Consider the following 24,076-nt stretch of genomic DNA (forward strand, 5'->3'; position numbering starts at 1 on the left):
AGGAGGCTGAGGTAGGAGGATCACTTGAGCCTGGGAGTTTGAAGCCACAGTGAGCTATGATTGTGCCAATACACTTCAGCCTGGGTGACAGAGCAAGGCTCTGTCTCAAAACAAAACAAAGATCACTTTGTCACTGAGTATGATTTGCTCTGTGTTTTATTTGCTAATTTTTTTTTTTTGGATTTTTTGTCAATATTTAGCAGTGATATTAGTTCATAGTGTTTTTTGTTTGTCCTATTTTGTTTCCCATTTTGGGAGGTGAGTCTTATCTGATTATGTTTTCCAAAAAGTAAAAGCTTTCTTCTTATGTCCTCAAATAGTTGCAACAACATCAGAATAATCTATTCCTTAAGGATTTGAAGATATTACCTTTGGAACTCTCTAGGCCTGGTTTTTTTTTAGGATATAGCTTTTTAACAACTCCTTTATTTCCCCCATAGTTATTTTCATTAAAAAATAAGCAATTCATTCAAATTTATATATATGCATATCTATCTATCGTTTCTATTTTGGGGTATCTGTGGTTTTTCTTTTTTTCTGATGGAGGATCTATTTTATTAGTTGTCTTTTAAGAACACATTGTTGTGTTTAGTTATAAACCCATTACTTTTCTCTTTTCTATTTCATTAATTTTTGCCTTTTTAATTAATTTTAATTAATTCTTTCTGCTTTCCTTAGCTTTATTTCAGTATTTTTTCTAATTTCTTGAGTTGAATGCTTAATTGACTTACATTTAAAGCAATCAATTTCTCTGAATATAGCATTAGTCATAAACTCTAGGTTTAATATTAAGTGCTTTAATAATAATTTAAAAATACGCTGCAATTAAATCTTTGTTTCTACTTTGCACAGCTGCAGTTCAAGGGTAGTGTTAACATTCCCAGGTGGTAGGGTTTTACTGGTTTCGGTTTTTGTTATTATTTTTCTGTTTTTATTTTACTGTGATCTGAGGATGTGGTCTGTATTTTTTCAACTTCCTGGAATTTATCAAGGATTTCTTCATGGCCAATTATATGATCAACTTTTGTAAATGTTACACAGGCACTTGAAAGAAAGTTTATTCTCTGTTTTCAGGATTTAGAGTTCAATATTAGAGGTACCAGTTCATGATTAATTATTCGGATCCTCTGTCTTTATATGGTTTTCTGTCTTTATATGGTTTTCATGTCTGTTCCATGAGCTGAGAGAAGTCTCCTAACCCCCTTATATTTCTGTTAGTGTAGTTTTGCATTTTCTGAAGATTTTCTATTGCATATTGGATATGACATTTTGTGGACTGTGCTCTTTTTGTCAGGATAAATTACCCCTTTTATCTCACTTACTATCTTCTGCCTTAATTTTCATTTAGTAATATCATGACCTCCTGCATTGTTTTACTTTCAAGCTGATTTACCTTGTTTTAGACGAAAATTTATGCATGTAGCCAAAACACTTCGCAAACTGCAACAGCCAATCAGAAAGGGTGCTGGCCATGGCACTGCTGGAAGAGGGTCCTGGAGAACCCCTGTCTTAGTATTTATCATGACGGGGCTGGGGTTAAGAGGAGGAGATATTAGGGGAAGGAAGCATGGTGGCTGCTATTTGAATAACCCTTACAGCTGTACTAGTGCAAATTGGCTGAATCCAATTTCAGAATCATTTTCAAAATCAATCTGGAAGTTTCCCTGATGTCCAATTTGAGAATATTTCTTTTTTTTTTTTTTACTAGGTAAACGCATTCCATTTACATTTATTATCATAACTGCTATGCATTATCTTAATTCTGTTATCTTACATTCCTATTTAAAGTTGGCTTCGTTTTCATTATTTTCTTATATAAGGTACATTTTGTTTCTTAGTTGTCTGCTTTTGTTTTCCCTACTTGGTAATTTGGAAAGAAACAAATATAAAGTTCTCTTTCTGTTCTCTCGATCTACAGCATACCTGAATATAGCACAGAGTGCATTTGTTTCTATAAGTAACTATCAAAAACACAAATTTTCTAGTACAAAGGAGAGAACTAGTTGATGAGATAGGAATATGAAAACCCAGCACCTCATTAACATGGAGGCTGCATGCTGCCCCAGGGGTATGAATACAGCCTTCTGAGTCATGGCAAACAGCATGTGATGTGTGGGCCATCTGACTGGCTAAGAGGAAGTGAAGGAAGATTTACAAATACATTTTTATAAAGGGAATTTCCTAAATGATTAGTGAGATCTCCTAGTGTTGGTATATATGAGTGAGAGAGGGAGAGAGAGAGAGAGAGAGAGAGAAAGCGTGTGTGTGTGTGTGTGTGTGTGTGTGTGTGTATGTGTAGGGGTGGGGGAAAGAGAGAGAGAGAGAAAGAAAGAGACAGGCACAGAGAGACAGAAAGAGACAGAAAAGGAGAAGAGAGGGAAGATACATTAAAAATACATAGTGGGCTTATCTAAGCACTCATTTTCAACTCTAACAAGGTGCCTCTGGAAAAACAAAGTAAATGGGTTGGTAAACAATGAATGAAAGAAATGTGATATTTAAGAAAATCATACTGCTTACATATATGTTTCCTATTAGTCATATTATAAAGTTTTTAAAGAAAATATAAATAGTATAGGTCTTGCTAACCAATTCCTGACACAAGAGTTTTAATTGGGATCATTAATTTGTTTCTCTTTTAAGATTTTCAATTACTTATTAACAAAATATCTTCAAATTATCGGGAGCAAATAAAGTTATCAAGAAGCAAAAAATCCTTAAATGTATTTTTTTAAAAATTAAATATATATCAATTACAGTAATGGACAGGCAATGTATAATTTTTATAATTTAGACTCAGTTTCTTCCTATAGATCAGAGCTGAAAAATATAAACAATGAGAAAGGAGTAGAATGCCTAAGTATTTTCCTTCAAACCTCATTTATGACTCAGCACAGCTCAATTAAAGAATAAGAAAACAAAATATGCCTTTACCTAGAATTGCCACCAGGGTTAGCAGAATCACCATGTGCTTCATTCCTTTTCTTTTATAGAAATACAGGAGAATGCAGAAAATTAATATTTCTAAAATCTAGAAATGAAAAAGATGGAAAAGAGTAAGTTATTCTATGCAAAGTCTTCAAAATGTCACACTTCTCATTTTGATTTTGCAGCAGTTCTCATATGAGAGTTGAGGGTGACTGAGGTTCCTAGGGATGACACAGGAGAGCAGTATAAGCACCTCGGCCATCCAGACCCAGAGCTTGAACACCCCTCTCTGCCAGTGATGCCCAAATCAAGATCTCCAGTCCTAACCTCCCTGGGAGTTCAGCCTCATTTCCCCAAGTATCTACGAGACATTTCCACCTGCGTGTTTAATAGACACGCCACAGTAATGTGGGTAACACCTCCCACTAGATTCCCTACCTTCCCAGTCTGTTCCTCCAGGGCCTTTGCCGGCCAGTTAGTGGCATTCCCACACTCCGTGTTGCACAAACCCCAAACCCCTTTCCCTCACTCCCTGCTTTCCTCTTTAGACAGTTGCATTTGCTTCTAACTCATCTCTGATTTTACTCTTGCCTCTCTATAATCCAGCCATTCCACGGCCAGAGGAATCATTTAAAAACACAATTTGGATAATGAAATATTTTATTCAGAGAACATATATGATGCACATCAAAGGGATTTAGAGTAATATGACAGGCACTCACAGACTCTCTACCCAACCTAAGAAACAGAACGTACCGACACCTCTGAAGTCTCTCATGTGCCCCTCACCAGCTGCACTCCCCTCCTCCTTCAACCTCCCTAGGAACCACTACACTGAAAATCTATGTTTATCATTCACTTTCTTTATAGTTTATTGCATTTTTATATGTCCCTAAATGGTACCCAGTTTATTTTTGCATGTTTGGACTTTATACAAGTGGAATCATACTTGCTTTCACTTGCTTGCTTTTTTTCACCATGTATTATATTTGTGACATTCTTCCAGGATGATGCATGTAGTAAAAATATAAACTAGACCCATTCATTCCTTTGCTGAAACCTCCTGTGGTTTCCTATCACATTTAGAATAAAATCCAAACTCCCTCCTGGATCATAAAGTCCTAGGCAACTCCCTGGACCTAATTTTGTACCACTCACTCCTGGATGGTCCACTCTGTGCCAGCCTCATGGCAATTTTTAAAAATCCTTTTTTTTTTCCTAGTTCTTTGCAATCTTCAGATTGCTCCTGCCTGTGGGCCTTTGCACTAACTGTTCACTCTGCCTGGAATGCTCTTTCACTGATCTTTGCACAATGGCTCTTCCAAGTCACTCAGCTCACAGGTCAAATGCCACCTCGCTGAGAGTTCTTCTCTGACTCTTCTGATCTAACAGAGCCACTCATTATCCTGTCAATCCCCAGCTTCAGGTTGCTGTGGAGCATTTTGCCGTCATCATTTCTTGTTCATATGTTTATGTGTTTCTTGTCTGTCTTCCCTACTAGAATGCCAGCCCTAGAACAGGAATCTTACCTACCCTTTTTGCCACCCAATCTCTGGTGCCTGGCACACAGTCGGTCACTCAATGAGTACTGATGGAATTAATGAGTAAATCACACCTCAAATTTATTATGAATAAGTTGCCAAAAAAGACCTAATGCCTAATAAACTGATTGTTCAATAAATATTAATTGACTGAAAGTCTAAAATTTTCCTGTCCTTAAGAACTTTAGTGTAATTTTGAGTTCTCAGTTTTATTTTTGTTTTAACATCTTTTTTTTTTTTTTTTTTTCGAGATGGAGTCTTACTCTGTTGCCCAGAGTGTAATGGCTCAATCTCAGCTCACTTAAACCTCTCCCTCTCAGGTTCAAGTAATTCTCTTGCCTCAGCCTCCCAAGTAGCTGGGATTACGGGTGCCTGCCACCACGCCTGGCTAATTTTTGTATTTTTAGTAGAGACAGGGTTTTGCCATGTTGGCCAGGTTGGTCTTGAACTCCTGACCTCAAGTGATCCACCTGCCTCAGCCTCCCAAAGTGCTGGGATTACAGGCATGAGCCACCGCGCCTGGCCCAGGCTATTATTTTTGACGAGATGGTATTCTTGGGCTGAATTTGTAAGTATGAATGTTTACTTTTCTAACAGCAGACAGTACCATCACTAATTTTTTTTCTTTTTTTCTTTTTTTAACCACAGGAGTTAGGGACTTCACTATTTTGAGGAATGCATTCTACCTACAATGCCCTCTCTAAATCAACTTAAATTTATTTTTATTCAAGGGTTTGCTTGTGGGTTTTTTTTCTCTAATCCTTTGTGGGCATGGGAAACAGCAGGCCCTTATCTTCCTCATTTAAAAACCTTCTCATCTAATATGGAAGATGAACTCATCCCTTTGTCTTTTCTTCTCCTGGTAAATTAAACAATTATTTTAACTGTTTCTTATGGGACTTATTTGCCAGACCTTTGATTTAATTGAGTAGTTCTACAAAAGCTATTAAACTTGTATCTCTTTGCCTTCCCTAAAACTGCCATCAAAACATTGGGTGTCCTAATTTCTGTGCATTTCACCAATTGTTAACAGAAATATCCCTCTGGGCCCGGTCTCCCCTCAACCACAGGCTTCCATTTCTCACATGAGACAATTATAGACAATCCACAGCAGCGTTTGGGCCGCTGTATTTGTTGCTGGAGAAAAGAAAGCTCTTCCTGTGTTAACACAGAGCCTGTTAGGTAAATCGATTCTCATGCTGATTATTATTTTTTGCAGGTATTTGTTATCAATTCTAGAAACCACGTATGACTTTTTTCATGTGTGGGCAATTTCCATCTCTGTAGCTTCAGATAAATAAAACATGAGTTCCCATTATTCACAGAATAACTATAGTTGCCCTGGTTCTGCCTTGTGGCAAGAAGTCACACAGCTCCTAGGAATAAAATATTAAAGCAGTATGAATTAATGCTGATTTTTTTCTAGCACCATTTTTTTTTCCCTGAAAACATCAATATTAAAGAAGCTGTGATTTCTGCAGGTTGCGGTTCCCCAGGAAGAGGCTGCATTATTGATTGCAATCTCACAGGTTAGAAAAAGTAACAGCACTTACTGTGTGTCCCCCACACCCTGTGCACTGTTCTCAGAGCTTCCTGTTACAAATTCATTGAATCCTCACAACTATTTAGGAGGTAGGTGCTATCATCAGTTTATAGGTGAGGAAACTGAGGCTCAGAGGGGCTAAATGATGCAGCTCTGATAGGCAGCATAATGGCCCCCATAGGAGTCCCCGGTCTAATCTCTAGAAGCTGTGAAGATGTTACTTTACATAGCAAAGGGGTTTTGTATTAGGTTGGTGGGTTGGTGCAATTCTTCCTTCCTTTGTTTTCTGTACCAGATCGGAGGAAAAATTCCTGGGCCTTGTACCTGTGAGGTTTCCATTTGATGTAAGCCTTGAAGGAAAAATAGACAAAAATAGACAATTTTCAATTTGTCAAAGTAGTTACTTTCAATGGGAAAAACCTCAATTAATTTTGCACCAACCTAATACAAAGAGCACTGGCAGCTGAAGAGGTGTGTGTCAAAAGAGATAGACAAAATTTTAGCACTGGATGCCCCACTGCCAGTACCAATATCTGAGCCCGATTTGACCTCATCTTCCCTCACCCAGTTCTCAAACGCATAGCCTATGGCCATAGCATATGGCTTCTCTGTCCAAAACAAATGAGCTCTGCAAAGGTTCTCTTTAAGGCCATGTTTGGACAAAGATCTGATCCTTGGCAGTCAGTTTATTAATTCTGCAGAGAGGCATTGAGTGAGGTGTATTGGCATGTGCACCCCAGAAGTGAACAAACTGGTTTTGAGTTCTGGCTTTATCACTTAGTACTTACATGACCTTAAACAAGTTCCTGGGCCTTCCCCAGCCTCAACTTCCCCATCCATCAGATGCAGAGGATAACAGTGCCCCATGTATACGGCCAGTGTGCACGTAAAGAACAGAATATAGTCTGAGCTAGACATAGGGCTCAGCCACTCTGCTACCGAAGAAGTGGACCCTTGCGTGGACACGCAAGTGCTATTTGCATTCAGACAATAAAGCAAATAACATCATGCCACAGATATTGATGTCCTATAAAAACATACAGTTTTCTCCCTTAGGTTTCTAATACCTGATGGTGGGTTTTGTCGCAGCTTTGCCAGAAAGGCTGACTTAATAATCAGGTTTAGGGTACAGAATGACACCAAATGACAGGCTTGGCCCCAGCATCTGCTGATTTAATTTTGTCTGAGAGAAAATGAGCAATGTGCAGATTATTTTGTGAAGGATTTTATGTTCACAAAAGAGGTTTCCATTTGAATAATCTTTTGGAAAATCTGGGTGAGCAAAATAGCCATGACCAAGCCTGCCAAAGAACATGAAGTAATTGAGAATCAGGGCTGCATTTTCTAACGTGGTTTTTGCAGAACACGTTTGCTCATAGGTATTACTCAACAAAGGGTCCTTCCAAGAAAAGGGCCTCATGGTCAAATAAGCCTGGGGCATGTAGGATTAACAAAATCAAACCTTTCTCATTCTTACAGGACTTTTAGCTTTTAATATGCTAACGGAGATGATTAATTTCTCAGACAGGCCATGTTATGCAGAATCTTTCTCACCTAGTTTGACCTTGAAAACCCCACTCCTCTTTGTGTTTTGGCAAGGATGGGGATTGCCCGTCTGCAGCAGACAGGCTGGGAAAGGCTGTTTTAGTGAGTGAGTGGAGGGCACTTTATTCTTCTCTGGCTGGTATACACTGGGCTTCTCAAATCTTCCTTCCTTTCTTTTCTGTACCAGATCAGAGGAAAAGCTCCTGAGCCTTGTCTCTGTGAGGCTTCCATTTAATGTAAGTCTTGAAGGAAAAACAGACATCTGTCTGGGGCATGCAAACACACAAGACAAGGGGTTGATATGAGCCAGTGGGTGCCGCAATATTATAATTCCTTTTGTGACAAATATATGTATTCAGGCTTATAAATATTTTAGAAGTTATTTGATCAGTCCTGAAAGCCAATTCAGGTGCTCTTATTTATACTTGGTATAATACATAGAGTTAGATGAATGATATGTCAAAGAATAGTCTTAATTACTGTAATTATTATCTTTGCAGTCAGGGCTTGCAGAAAAGCACAGAATTTGCCACATCTGAGGATTAAATATTACTTAGGTGTTTAACAGATTCAAACCAAATTTCAGCTCACGATCTTAGTATAAAATTCATCACTTCTAGAGTCTTTAGAGATGCAATTATTTAATGAATTAGATTACAAATGAATATAATATAGATCTATTCTCCTTAGAGTCTAATGCCAACAGTGTTATTCAAAAGTGACTTTATTAAAGGTTTATTTTATGCTATGTTATAAATACCTGAGATTATTTACATTTTTCTCTGTGGCATTTAATTTCAAATATAATTTCTTTATCTTAATATGATTTTTCAGATATATGGGTTTCTCCCAGAACTGTAAAATTCCTGCTACGGGAATTCCTCTCTCTAAACTTGGTGTCTAATCACCACTTAATGGATGTGTGAATAAATGAATGAATAAATTTATTTTAAGAGTTGATTTTGGAAAAATGGCAAACTGCAATTAATCTCAGTACTTTTTGTGGAAATATACAGTTTAATAAAAAGAGTTTAGATCTCTTCAAATGTTTTCTCTGGTGTTAAAACAATACAAGATAGATCATCATTAAACAATGCTGTTTAGCAAAAGAAACTACCATCAGAGTGAACAGGCAACCTACAGAATGGGAGAAAACTTTTGCAACCTACTCATCTGACAAAGGGCTAATATCCAGAATCTACAATGAACTCAAACAAATTTACAAGAAAAAAACAAACAACCCCATCAAAAAGTGGGCAAAGGACATGAACAGACACTTCTCAAAAGAAGACATTTACACAGCCAAAAAACACATGAAAAAATGCTCATCATCACTGGCCATCAGAGAAATGCAAATCAAAACCACAGTGAGATACCATCTCACACCAGTTAGAATGGCCATCATTAAAAAGTCAGGAAACAACAGGTGCTGGAGAGGATGTAGAGAAATAGGAACACTTTTACACTGTTGGTGGGACTGTAAACTAGTTCAACCATTGTGGAAGTCAGTGTGGCCATTCCTCAGGGATCTAGAACTAGAAATACCATTTGACCCAGCCATCCCATTACTGGGTATATACCCAAAGGACTATAAATCATGCTGCTATAAAGACACATGCACACGTATGTTTATTGCGGCACTATTCACAATAGCAAAGAGTTGGAACCAACTCAAATGTCCAACAATGATAGACTGGATTAAGAAAATGTGGCACATATACACCATGGAATACTATGCAGCCATAAAAAATGATGAGTTCATGTCCTTTGTAGGGACATGGATGAAACTGGAAAACATCATTCTCAGTAAACTATTGCAAGGACAAAAAAATCAAACACCGCATGTTCTCACTCATAGGTGGGAATTGAACAATGAGAACTCATGGACACAGGATGGGGAACATCACACTCTGGGGACTGTTGTGGGGTGGGGGGAGGGAGGAGGGACAGCATTAGGAGATATACCTAATGCTAAATGATGAGTTAATGGGTGCAGCAAAACAACATGGCACATGGATACATATGTAACAAACCTGCACATTGTGCACATGTACCCTAAAACCTAAAGTATAATAATAAAAAATAAAAAATAAAAACAAAAAAACAATGCTGTTTATTCCAGGAAATAAGTCTTGATGCATCTTTAATATACAAAGGATTTAACTCATGCCATAAATTTTCTGGTTTCAGCCTATGTGACCCTTTTCTTAACTAGATGAAGAATTTATTTTGCCTGCAGGCAAAGAGTAATAATTTGTTGGTAAGGCTTCGAGTCTGGACTATCATAAAATTTTCTGTAAAGTATAAAAAACAGAAGTAAATCACAGAGATTAGAACTCCTTCTAGTGCTTATCATGGACTGATGAAAGCTGTGATAATTAAAGAACTGAGTGTGGCATAGAAGTAGGAAGATAAATGGGGCAGAGGGGTTGGCACAAAGTACGACAGACCCGAGACAGGCGATCTGAGTTGGGAAGCCCAATCTTAAAGGCTGAAGGAGGGCAGGGGTGAGGGGAAGAGCTAGGAAGTGACAACACTAGGGTAGAAATAAGGCCTATGAAAATGGATTTCAGGGCCATAACATATGAGGATCAGGGATTTAAATAGGCAGGGCACTATGACTGATGGCCTGATAGATTCATTTATCAACCAATACAAGTTCATATCCTGAACAAGTGCAGGGTCTTCTAGAATAAGACAGGCAGGTAAATAGAAAAAGAGGTCCAATCTGAGCCATGCCCATGAGGGGTCATAAGGAGATGGGGCTGTGGGTCAAAGGAGGTAGGGGAGGCAGACAGTTACAACAGCACTGTGTTATGTGGCTGGAGGGGGCTCACTGGTCAGGTTTGTTTATTAGGAGGAGCTTGTACCAGTGTTGATGATGAACAGCAGGGGAGGCAGCCTTGTTAAGAGGCTGCTGACACAGTCCAAGCAAGAGATGGTGGAAGCCTGAATTAATGCAACTGGAATGGGAATGTGAAAAAGGGGTCAAGTTCAAGAGACTTTACATTTCCAACAGGATCAGGGGTAGGAGTGAGGAATGAGGGTGAAGAAGAAGTCATGTGTAGTTTAGGTTTCCAGTATGGGAGGCTGACATGGAAGAGAAGAGAGAGTTTGGGGGAGAAGATAGTTTGGTTTTTGATATGTTACATTTAAGGAGACTATGGGACATCCAGGGATGAGTAATAAGTGGACAGATGAGACTGTAGATCTGGAGCTCAGGAGGGGCCTGGGAAGGAGAGGTAGGTCTGGATTAGGAAGTCTTTCAAAAGGATGCTGGTGGGTGGGCAATGGGATTCTTTTAGAAGACCTTGGAAGAGTGTGCAGCATCAATAGAAGCGAGGCAGAGGAAGAGGAAGTGCTCAAGAGCCTGACATGGATTAGTCAGAGAGGAAGAAGAGAAACAGGGAAAACATTTGGAGGAAGCAAGGAGGAGAGAGGTTCCAGAAGATGGTGGGCCAGGGAGTAAATGCTGCATAAGGTTTGAGAAGAATCAGGACCCAAAAAAGCAATTCCTTTGGCAATTCATGGAGAGGAATTTACTTCTCTAGACTTCTCCTAAACCCTCATTTGTCACTCCTAGCCCCCTTTCTGTTGGGAATGTAAAGCCTCTAGAACTTGTTCCTTTTCTACATTCCCATTCCCATTGCATTAATTCAGGCTTCCATCATCTCTTGCTTGGACTGTGTCAGCAGCCTCTTAACAAGGCTGCCTCCCCTGCTGTTCATCATCAACACTGGTACAAGCTCCTCCTAATAAACAAACCTGACTGGTGAGCCCCCTCCAGCCACATAACGCAGTGCTTTTGTATCTGTTTGCTGTTCCCTCTGCTAGCAAAGTCCCCTACCTCCTTTGACCCACAGGCCTATCCACAGATTGGAATGCGTGAAGAGTTAGTGGGAGCTGAGGAAGTGGACAGGGCCAGCAAGAGTAGACTATTTGAAGACATTCTTGGTATAAATGGCAGGAGGGATATTGGACAGTTTATTAAAAGGGTGTGTAGTATATGGGAATTTTTTTTTTAAATAGAGAAAGCCAAGTATCTTTGTAGGGCAAGAGAAAGGAGTAGAAAAGGAAACAGAGGAAATGAAAGTGAAAAGATCTGTAAATATTTGTGTTCTAGTGGTCAGAATACATATCAGAAATGGTCAGATATACAGAATTCTTGTCATGTACACTAGGAACTGCTTCAGTCCTGTACTTGGAGCAAAATTTCCTCACTAGACATGTCCCTGTAAATGCCAATGTCACACTTTTCAATACTAGGCAGATAAAGTAGGATCATACTATTTTACCTATTTTAATGGCAGAAGGCTAGACCAGTTAGCTTTCGAGGTCACTTCTAATTCTAAAAATGTATAATTCTGTGTGCTTTGATTCTTTTTTTTTTTTTTTTTTTTTGTCTTGAGACAGGGTCTCACTCTGTCACCCAGGCTGGAGTGCAGAGCTGCAATCATGGCTCACTGCAACCTTGACCTCCTGGGCTCAAGATCCTCTCATCTCAACCTCCCAAGTAGCTGGGACTGCAGGTGCATACTACCATGCCTGGCCAATTTTTAAAATTATTTGTAGAGTTGAGGTCTTGTCATGTTGACAGACTGTTCTCAAACTCCTGAGCTCAAGTGATTCTCCCACCTTGGCTTCCCGAAGTGTTGGGTTACAGACGTACACCACCATGCCCAGCCTAATTCTTTTTATTGATTTCACAACTATTTTACCAAACCAGTTCTTGATTAAATGCTCAGCTAGACTATCCCAGCTTTCTTCTTATTACATCCCTTCCTAGAATATTATTATTATTCCCCAATCTATACTAACTTCTGTGACAAGTTGCATATCAGCCCTTTCAATCATATTCTCTTTATACCTACAGATACAGCCACTGCATCAAATGAGATAACCCAGTTAACGCCTTCATATTTCTCTATCAGGTCATTTCATTCATTTTTTTTTTTTTTTTTTTTTTGGACAGAGTTTTGCTCTTGTCGCCCAGGCTGGAGTGCAATGGCACGATCTTGGCTCACTGTTGCCTCTACCTCCCAGGTCCAAGCGATTCTCCTGCCTCAGCCTCCTGAGTAGCTGGGTTTACAGGTGCGTACTACCACTCCTGGCTAATTTTTTTATGTTTAGTAGAGATGGGGTTTCCCCATGTTGGCCAGGCTGGTTTCAAACTCCTGACCTCAAGTGATCTGCCCGCCTTGGCCTCCCAAAGAGCTGGGATTACGGGCGTGAGCCAGCGTGCCCAGCCTCATTTCATTCTTTTACACATCTCTTGGCATTGTAGTACTGTTGTGTACTCCTCTCAGACAGTCTGTGGCATTGATCTCAACAAGGACTATTTTTTTATTTTAAATAAATGACTTTAATCCTTTTCACTGGAAAAATTAAAGATATAAAATTTAAAATATAATAAAAGAGAAAAATATACAAGTTTAAATATTTTGTATTGGTTGAGAGTACTAACAGGAATATAAATGAATATGGAAATTTTGGAGGGCAGTTTGTCTACATCTATCAAGTTGTTTTTTTTTAATTATTATACTTTAAGTTCTGGGAAACGTGCAGAATGTACGGTTTTGTTACATAAGTATCCATGTGCCATGGTGATTTACTGTACCCATCAACCTGTCACCTACATTAGGTATTTCTCCTAATGCTATCCCTCATGTTTATCATCACTGGTCATTAGAGAAATGCAAATCAAAACCACAATGAGATACCATCTCAAGCCAGTTAGAATGGTGATCATTAAAAAGTCAGGAAACAACAGATGCTGGCGAGGATGTGGAGAAACAGAAACACTGTTGGTGGGAGTGTAAATTAGTTCAACCATTGTGGAAGACAGTGTGGCGATTCCTCAAGGATCTAGAACTAGAAATACCATTTGACCCAACAATCCCATTACTGGGTATATACCCAATGGATTATAAACCATTCTACTATGAAGACACATGCACACATATGTTTATTGCGGCACTGTTCACAATAGCGAAGACTTGGAACCAACCCAAATGTCCATCAATGATAGACTGGATAAAGAAAATGTGACACATATACACCATGGAATACTATGCAGCCATAAAAAACAAGGACTTTTTTGAAGAGAACCCCTATTTTGAATAAAGTTCAGTAAAGCAAAATGTGTCCTCAAGTATTGTCCCTTCAACTTGGAAGGGAACGTTTTTTTTTACTCTGAGTTGTCCTAAAACTTGTTGCTCTGGAACTTGCGGGATTAATCGATGTGGAAATTGTTCCAGGAAAGGATAACTGGGCAACTAAGGGTGCTTCTATTGCTGACTTAGTATTTCAAATACTTTGGTATTGGTCAAATACATTTAGATTTTAATAAGATATTAGTGCTGGTAAGGAAAAGATTATGTTCTCTAATATCTGCATGTACCAGTGGTCTGGATAATATAGCTTCGGGGATAGTAAAATATTTAGAATTCTTACCACATAGATCAGGAACTGCCATCCGACAAGGTAATACTGTACTGTTCTTGCTGAGATTGCCTGAGTTATATTTGGAGCAAAGTTCACCAGTAAATACGTTCCTGCAAATGCCAGTGTCATACCTTTAAATAAAATTGAAAAGAAAAACCAAAGTGAAACCAATCTAAAGCTTTTTGTTGACGCAGACATTGCCTAGAGACTGCGCATTCCTTGTAAAAGTGCCAATCTCCCCTCCCTATTATACTCCGTTTCCTCAAATCATCCTTGGATAGCATCCACATTCACCTGAAGGCATTCCCTTTACAGGGGAATAGAGCCGGGGGATGGATGGGGCAGGACATAACTTCCAGTTTTTCTCTATTGTTCTGGATGAATCCCGGCATCTTCAGGGAAGCTTTCCCCAATGATCGGGAAGATCAGAATATGTGCTATGAAGGCGTGAAAACACCTCCTAAGCTGACTGTTTCCTCATGGGTCAATAAGTGCATGATGGATCTAGACACATCTAGATCTGTCTAGATCTAGATGGCACAGTCCAGAGGACAGGGAAACCTATCACACGATGATCTGCTCTACACTCACTCATCCCTGGGGCCTCATCCCTTGAAGCACCCTCAGGTGATTTAACAGTTTGAAACTCTGGTAATGAGCACCTTTAATCACTGCCATTTATTGGAGTCCTTTTAGCAGCAATAACAAAGGTGAATGCTGGCTTTGCTGTAGGAGTTTAATTAATCCAATCTAGAATATAGAATTCCAAGGTTAGCTTAGTAAAATAAAAATAAAATAGAAAGCACGTCATAAACCTATGTAAGGAGTGTGTTACTGCCATCGGTTTAGCATTACTTACAATGACAGAAGGGAATGTGTGTAGGGGGGTTAGGGGGTGAGGCCACCGAAGAAGGGGTGAAGGGAGGACTCGCCCTTCCAAATAATGTTGAAAACTGCTTATGTATATATAATTAGCAGTCTGAAAAAACACCCCTGGTATAAGTAGCATATTTTAGATAGCACAGTTGAAAACATAATTCAACTTGCTTCATCTCTGAGGTCAATGCTATTGTGGATATAATTTATAACCAACATAGACTCCAACCTGAAACAATTTGGTTCATCTACAAAGTCTCACAATTTGAAGGCACCAATTTCCTGTTCCTCTTCTGCAAATGACTTAGGTTTTGAACTCTAGTTCCTGGAAACAAATAGCATTTGGTTTTTCGCAAAAGCTAGACAACAGCAATTCAGGGTATTGTAGAGCTACAAGGAAGTTTCCTATAATGTAACAATTTATTCTGTAATACTTTGTGAAGACAGATTATATGCAATCTTTAAAGCTATTTCTAATAAGAACTTTAAAAACAAAAAACAATATACATTATTAAACACTAAAATAAAAGCAAATAATAAAACCATATATAAGAACTTGGGAGAAAATTATCGGTCAGTCATGTCTTTTCTTTGGAAAAAAAATTACATAATTGTTCAAAAGTAGGTCCCTAGGAGGAAGAGATTCAAAAAAACTGTTTTCTAAACTTGGTATGGTAAAGTAGCATATTACTTTAAGATGTCTCAGATACTTCTGTTTCTTTTGTGAAATCCAAATTTCTAGTTATATCAAGCTTCTCTGTCAGACACTCCTTTATCTCTTCTAATAGTCTCTAGTTCTATTAACTTTCTTGTATTTAAATTTAGTTTTGAGTAGGCAACACATGTATATGGCAAAATTCCAACAATACACAAGGGTGACTGGTGAAAAGTTAAATTTCATGCACCCTGGTGGTTCACTAGTTTTCCTCCTCAAAGTTAACTACCACCACTAGTTCCTGGGGTTTTCTTTTCAGAGATGTTTTATGCATATGTGTATAAGTGTGCAGGAGTTTTTTTTACATAAATAATTGCATATTATACAAACTTTTTTGTATCTTGCTTTTTTTTTCTGCTTAGAACATTTTGGAGGACATTTCACATCAGTAAATGCAGGGTGGCTTCATTCTTTTTAAGTCTACTGGTATTCTACCTCATGGAGGTAGTATTGTTTACTGAACAACTTTCCAATACTGTCCTTGTTTCACATCCTGACATATCCCTCCCTGCTTCACATCCACGTCTGCATTTGTCTTCCATGACTGTCCCTATCAATGTATATCTTCGTTGCATTTCTTTCTAAATTTTGTAATTTTTGTGGGTACGTAGGAGGTGTATATATTTATGGGGTATATTTCACTGCATTTCAAAACTTTTTAAAAATATAAAATGGCTGATGCTGTTGCAGTCTTCCTTCCTTCCTTTTTTCTTTCTTTCTCTTTCTTTCTTTCTCTTTCTTTCTCTTTCTTTCTTTCTTTCTTTCTTTCTTTCTTTTTTCTTTCCTTCTTCCTTTTTTTTTTTTTTTAAACAGAGTCTTGCTCTGTCGCCCAGGCTGGAGTGCAGTGGTGCGACCTCAGCTTACTGCAACCTCCATCTCCTGGGTTCAAGTGATTCTCCTGTCTTAGCCTCCTGAGTAGCTGGGACTACAAGCACGTGCCACCAGGCCCAGCTAATTTTTGTATTTTTAGCAGTGATGGGGTTTCACCATGGTGGCCAGGGTGGTCTCAAACTCTTGACCTCAGGTGATCTGCCCGCCTCAGCTTCCCAAAGTTCTGGGATTACAGGAATGAGCCACCGTGCCCGGCTGCAATTATACTTTCTAAGTCCCTTTCATATATATTATTTCATTTGGGTCTCACATCACTGTGCATCTGCTAAGTAACTTTATGGCAGTTCAGCAGGTCACACATTCTTTCTTCTTAATAATTTTTATTTCAGCTATCTGCAATAATTACGAAGGCAGTTCTGGATAGCTGCCACCAGTTGTATGCTTGTTTATTTAGTGTCATTTATATTTATGTGATTTACTGTCCCCTTTATGAGTTGTATGCACATTTTTCATGTGTTTAAAAGTGTTAGTCATTTGCACTTCCTTAAATAAATTCCTTTTAAATTTATATTCCACCTTTTTCTAAAAGTGGTATGAGATGTCAATTCCTGCCATTTTTATTTCAGTAAAGCTACATATATTCCTTCTTTTGAAAGACACAGATTTCTGACTCAGGAAACTTGTTTGTTTACCTTCTGCTGGCCCATTTGTCAAAAGGAGTAATCTGGACATGTAAGATCCTCTGAAAAGTCTGCTGCCAGATGTATCAGAGCTCTTTTTTTTTTTTTTTTTTTTTGAGACGGAGTCTCGCTCTGTCGCCCAGGCTGGAGTGCAGTGGTGCAATCTCGGCTCACTGCAAGCTCCGCCTCCCGGGTTCCCGCCATTCTCCTGCCTCAGCCTCTCCAAGTAGCTGGGACTACAGGCGCCCGCCACCACGCCCGGCTAATTTTTTTTTTGTATTTTTAGTAGAGACGGGGTTTCACCATGGTCTCGATCTCCTGACCTCGTGATCCGCCCGCCTCGGCCTCCCAAAGTGCTGGGATTACAAGCGTGAGCCACTGTGCCCGGCCTCAGAGCTCTTTTGTATGTTATTTGTTTCTTTTCTCTTGCTGCTTTTAGGATTCTTTCTTTATCCTTGACCTTTGGGAGTGTGATGATTAAATGCCTTGGGGTAGTCTTCTTTGGGTTAAATCTGCTCAGTGTTCTATAACCTTCTTGTACATGAATATTGATGTCTTTCTCTAGGTTTGAGAAGTTCTCTGTTATTATCCCTTTGTATAAACTTTCTAATCCTATCTCTCCCTCTACCTCCTCTTTAAGGCCAATAACTCTTAGATTTGTTCCTTTGAGCTATTTCCTAGATCTTGTAAGTGTGTTCCATTCCTTTTTATTCTTTTTTTGTCTCCTCTGATTGTATTTTCAAATAGCCTGTTTTCAAGCTCACTAATTCTTTCTTCTGCTTGATCATTTCTGCTGTTAAGAGACTCTGATGCATTCTTTGGTATGTCAGTTGCATTTTTCAACTCCAGAATTTCTGCTTGATTCTTTTGAATTATTTCAATTTATTTGTTAAATTTATCTGACAGTATTCTGAATTCCTTCTCTGGGTTATCTTGAATTTATTCGAGTTTCCTCAAAACAGGTATTTGAATTCTCTGTCTGAAAGGTTACATAACCTTGCCTCTCCAGGATTGGCTCCTGGTGCCTTATTTAGTTCGTTTGGTGAGGTCATGTTTTCCTGGATGGTCTTGATGCTTGTGAATGTTTGTTAGTGTCTGGGCATTGAGGAGTTAGATATTTATTGTAGTCTTTGCAGTCAGGGCTTGTTTGTACCCATCCTTCTTTGGAAGGCTTTCTGGGTATTTTAGGGAACTTGGGTGTTGTGATCTAGGTTTTTGGTCACTGTGGCCATCTCTACATTAAGGGGCATTCCAAGCCTAGTAATGCTGTAGTTCTTGCAGATTTGTAGAGGTACTATATTGGTGGTCTTGGATAAGATCTGGATGAATTATCTGGATTAACAGGCAGAGACTCTTGTTCTCTTCTCCTAGTTTCTCCCAAATAGTCTCTTTCTCTCTCTCTCTCTCTCTCTGTCCTGAATTTCCTGGAGTTGTGGGCGAGGGGTGGAATGACACAAGCACCCCTGTGGCCACTCCCACTGGGACTGCATTAGGTCAGACCTGAAGCCAGCACAGCATTGGGTCTTACTCAAGGCCTGCTGTATCCACTGCCTGGCTACTGCCTATGTTCACTCAAGGCCCTAGGGCTCTACAATCAGCAGGTGGCAAAGGCAGCCAGGCTTGTTTCCTTCCTTTCAGGGTGACAAGTTCCCCTAGGCCCTGGGTGGGTCCAGAGATGGTGTCAAGGAGCCAGGCCTGGAGTCAGAAACCTTAGAAATTTACCTGGTGTTCTATTCTACTGCAGCTAGGCTGACACCAAAACCACAAGACAAAGTCCTTTCTATTTGTCCCTCCCCTTTCCCCAGGCAGAGGAGTGCTTCCTCTGTCCACCACCCTCAGGTACTGCCAGGGTACTGCCAATAGTCACATAAGGCCCAAAGGCTCTTCAGTCAGCTGATGGTGAATGCTGCCAGGCCTGCCACTACCCTTCAGGGAAGTGGGCTCTCCTGTGGTTCAAGGTAGGTCTAGAAATGCCATCCAAGAGCCAAGACCTGGAATCAGTGACCCCAAGAGCCTGCTTGGTGCTCTACCCTCCTGTGGCCAAGCTGGTACCTAAGCTGCAAGACAATATCCTTTTTATTCATTCATCTCCTTTTCTTAAGCAGAAGGAGTTCCTCCCCATAGCCACCACAGCTGTGAATATGCTGGGCCACACCTGAAGCTAATACATCTCTGAGCCTCCAAGGCTCATGGTAAGTCTACCAAGTCTACCAAGGCTCATGGTAAGTACTGTCTGGCTACCACTGCTGATTATTCAGGGCCCAAATACTCTTTAGTCAGGAGGTGATGAATCCTGCCAGGACTAGGTCCTCCCTTCAAGGCAGTGGCTTCCTTTCTGGCACAGGGTGTGTCAAGAAATGTCATCCAGGAGCTAGGGCCTGGAATGGGGGCCTCAGGACTCTGCCTGATGCCCTATCCTACTGTGACTGAGCTGGTATCCGAGTTGCAAGACAAAGTCCTCTTTATTCTCTCTCCTCTCCTCAAGTGGAAGAAAGGAGGCTCTCCCAGAGCTGTGAGCTGTGCTGCCTGGGGCTGGGGGAGGAGTGGCGCCTGCACTCCCTTGGCTGCCCAGCTGGTGTCTCACTGGATCACATGCCCCTCAAGTCCACTGGTTCTAATCCTAGCACAGCACCAGGACTTGCCTAGGAGTTGCAGTTCTTGTGGCCTAGACAGCCTTTCAAGTTTATTTAGGACCCCAGAGCCTTTTAGTCCACGGTGGCAAGGCTTGCCAAAACTCAAGTTCACACCTCTGGGGTGGTTGATTCCTCTCTGGATAGAGCTGGTCTAAATACTCCCTCTGTGGCCATCAGCTGAGCTCTACCCAGTGTTGGCAGCATTGAGTTCCAGTGCAAAGTAATCACTGTGTTCTTCTTCCCTAAGTGCGTGGATTCTCTGTGCCACTTGGCCACTGCTGGAGGATGTGGGAGACGTGGTGTTGGTGATTCAAGACCGTCCTTCCTACCCTCTTCAGTGCCTCTTTCAGCAATAAGAAGTTAACACCAGGTACTGTGATTGCTCACCTGAGTTTTGGTTCTTATAAAGGTGCTTTTTTCGTGTGTAGATACTTGTAAAATTTGGTTCCTTTAGGGAGGACGATTGATAGAGGCTTCTATTCAGCCATCTTGCTCCACTTCCTTTGTCTGGACATGTAAGATCCAAAAGGAAGCAGGGTATCACCAACATGTTCCTCACCCGCGGAAATGTTGCATTTTAGGTCAAGACTTGGGTCCCAGAAGCCTAATCCGAGATGAAACTGCCCCTACAAAATTCACATTTCACTGCTACTTGCTACCTGGAAGAGCTTAGGCCAGTTATTTACTCCATTGTGACTCAGTTTCCTTATCTCTAGGTACAAATTAAGTCATCATACTTGCAAAATCCCAGGAATTTGGCTCTGCAAGAGGCCAGTCTAGGGACCTGAATATGCTTCAAAGCCCACTGAGAGGCCTGATGTGACAGCAGACCCTGGATAGATCCATCTCAGGATGCTGACTGCCTGCCATGAGCCAATGGCCATCTGAGTTAAGCTTAAAAATTAGTCCAAAATTGTGTCTCTAATATTATAGCCTTGGGATGATCAGGGACCATCACTGGGGCTGTCTCTAAGGAGATAACCCAATTTGAGAACGGAAGGAATGAGCAGAAGGAATTGGCTGGTGTTTTCTCAATGCCTAGCAAAGACTTCTCGCTGTTGGTTTTCAAAGAAAACAGAAAGAAGGACATGGCATAACTAACAGACATAACAAAGAAGAAGGAAAAAGTAGCAGTCCTATGTTTGCTACCCACAGCTAGCCTCAGGAAACTAGTGTATAGAGTCCTAAGATCTGGATATTGGAGAGGACATAAAACAGCAGCCAGATAGCTGTGGGTAAGCTGCAGGTAAGAGCCAATGTCTAGATGCTAGATGCTACCCACAATACAGGCATGGGACGCCATCCTCTGCCCTCATGCCCAAATCTGCAGCAAATACATTTTTCTCATCAAATACAACTCAAGTCACTTAGAAGTCTATAATGGTCTGGTGGGAATCTTAGATTTAGCTTGATAACATACACAAATATTAAATAAAACCTCTCCCTATAAACTTGATATTTGTGCAAAACAGGTAAACAAGCAAATCCTTGCCTTTTATAATAGATACACTAGTTATACTGGGAGAGCATATGCCAACGGAACGTAATCTTTTTGTTTTAAATAGAGACTCAGTCTCACTCTGTTACCCACGCTGGAGTACAGTGATGTAATCATAGCTCACTGCAGCCTCGAATTCCTGGGCTCAAGTGATCCTTTCATCTTGGCCTCCCGAGTAGCTGGAACTACAGGCATGTGCCACCATGACTGGCTAATTTTTTAATATTTATTTTTGTAGAGATAGGGTCTGGCCATGTTGCCCAGGCTGGTCTCGAACTCCTAGTCTCAAGTAATCCTCTCACCTTGGCCTCCTAAAGTGCTGGAATTACATGTGTAAGCCACTATGCCCGGCCAGTAATAATTTTTTTTAGGTGTTCTTAAAATTATTGAGTTCATACACATGTATGGCTGACATGAGAGTTACGGTATAATCAGCATCATGCTAAAATATGATATAATGATAACTATAATAGTAATAACTAATACTTGTAAGCACAGTTCTAAATGCTTTATACATAACTAATTTAATCCTTACAACAAATCTGTGAAAATGATTTACCTTTGTGTTATTACACTGTTACAACTTATACTATACATAAGTTGTATAGTATATGACATATAATATGAATACTATATAATGTATACTCTTAAACTGTTACCATCTACATTTGACAAATGAGGAAATTGAGCTACAGAAGAAATAATTATTTTGCTTGGGATTTTCCAGCTAAGAAGAGGAGAGTTGGGATTGGAACCTAGGTAGTCTATTTTCTTAACTATTATACTCCACCGCCTCTTATTTGCATTAAGAATTAAGGCCACTGAAGAGACAGCTCAGGGCTGTCATTTACATTGAGGTCTATATGAGTGGCACCCCTAGGAGCTGTACAGAGCACAACCTGAGGCCATATGCAGCATCCTCATTGGGGATTAAAGGAATTGATTGTTCCTGGCAGAGGACCCTGGGGTCCTTGACTGGTCTCAGGTTATTTTTCTGGCCTTAAGTTTCCTTTAGAAGAGCACTCTCAAACTGGTGTTCCCTGGAACCAGTTTCATAAGACAGATGCTCCACCAAAAAAGGTCCCAAGGCAAATGTATTTGAGAAGAGGTGAATTAAACAAACTTAAATCATTCTTTTATAGGAAAACCTCTCAGATCCTAACGTATTAGCATTCACTGTAAATCTCCCAGAGGAGGATATGGTTGTCATATTTTCTAAACATATTTGACCATTTATATTGCACTGAAGTAGTGTTTTGGGGGAATATTTTATATTTTGGGGAATATTTGACATTTAACCGGATCCAGCTGTGAACATGCCTTTGTTTCAGGAGGCTACTAGTGTTCTGTTACAAAAGTCTTCTCTAGATACCTGTGCACCAAGAATGTGGTTGGAGGAAAACACCCCAGAATCAGGCTCCTTCTGAAGCTTCTGTTCACTGGCACCTCTAGCCGGTGGAGTCTTCGAATCTAAGATGTACTTGCACAGTTCCTCCACAACAGATATGCTGGTTCCCAAACTCCTCTTTCCCTGAACTAAAACCTGAAATCTTGAATTTCGTCCACTTTCCAGCTGGATGCTACTTAATATTAACTGCCCATTTGCTGACTTCTGGAATCTGGTCTGACCTGACTTTTAGGAGCCTTAAGAGTTTTTCTTATTCAGCTAACCTGACTGCAACAAGATTGCAGTCTAATCCCTTTGGTCCCTGCAGTATGTCTCCTGGTCAGTGAGAGTCCAGTTATTGCTTTTGTGGGATAACAGGAGTCAAAGAATAAATTGGACTCCTTAGCATCAAACCATTTGGGAATACCCTCCCATAAGTACAATCTCTCTGGATTCCTCAGGCTTATCGTAGCTAAACCTTGAAGGAGCCCTCGATTGAAAATCTCAATGATGTGGTGAATTCAAGTAGTCCCGGACCTTCCATCAGAAAGGCTCCCATTCTTGAGGCAGCTCTGCAACCAAAACAGTCAATCTGTCTTCTCAACCAGAGACGATGGGTCATTTAGCTAGTTTAGTATTCTAGATATTGGCTCCAAATCAAGCTGATTTCTGGTGTGGGAAATGGAAGGAAGGAAATGGCCCTCCTCTTACTATTAATCTCCTGATATTCTACTTAGGGAAACCCTTTCTAGGTGACTTGAAGTAATCAAATTACTGTTCTGGAAAGTGCTGATGAGTTGACTGTCATTTTTATTTCCATGATGACTCTATCTGGTCTTAAATCAACTAGGATCTCACAGATGATTTGGTGCTTTTGAAGTGTAAGGGAGAAGAGAGAAGAAAATCCTGTCGGTTTCAGCTGATTGAAGGGGAGAGAAATCTGGTGCTTTTTTTTAAAGGAAAAATAATCATTAAAATAATTAATCCACTAAGAATCAGAGCACAGTCCAAAACCTGTCATTGACTTAATAATACTTGGCGATTGCTTTCAGACATAGCTTTGTGAGGTCATTTCTTGAGACTAGTGGTGAAAAGCTTCATAGTCACAGAGTAACATTTGGCAATAAATTAGTTCAGCTTGTTTCCACATGGTCCCCAAATCTTCATTTGTTCCATCATGAAAAACAAACTTTCATTTGCTTGAAACAGGGAAAAATAAATGATTTTCCTTTACACATTTTGATAATTTAATTTTTAGCATGTTCATATGTTAATCTTTAAAAAACACCACTAACTACTCTTTTACCTATTTGGTTTTAGTCCCTATAAAGAAAAAGATGCTTTTTTAAAAATATTTTTTTTGCTTTTAACAGAAAAATCTACATTTTCTCAAGGCAACGGCAACAAAGGCTCAAAGAAAATACATGTGACTTGACACATTTCTGAGAGGGGTTG

At 39.9% G+C, this 24,076-nt stretch overlaps 1 protein-coding gene across 1 annotated transcript in view; it reads right to left on the reverse strand.

The window, feature by feature from the left end:
* The window catches only part of NIPAL2 (NIPA like domain containing 2), a 110,807-nt gene that overhangs the window by 24,796 nt on the left and 61,935 nt on the right, over window positions 1–24,076 (reverse strand). The window contains exons 5-6 of the mRNA XM_003256040.3: window positions 14,011–14,132; window positions 2,935–3,031 (exon numbers count right to left, since the gene is read on the reverse strand). Of these exons, the coding sequence (XP_003256088.2) occupies window positions 2,935–3,031; window positions 14,011–14,132 (219 nt within the window). The remainder of the gene's footprint in view (window positions 1–2,934; window positions 3,032–14,010; window positions 14,133–24,076) is intronic.

Source organism: Nomascus leucogenys, chromosome 16 (assembly GCF_006542625.1).
Source record: "Nomascus leucogenys isolate Asia chromosome 16, Asia_NLE_v1, whole genome shotgun sequence".
Classification (NCBI taxonomy): Eukaryota; Metazoa; Chordata; class Mammalia; order Primates; family Hylobatidae; genus Nomascus; species Nomascus leucogenys.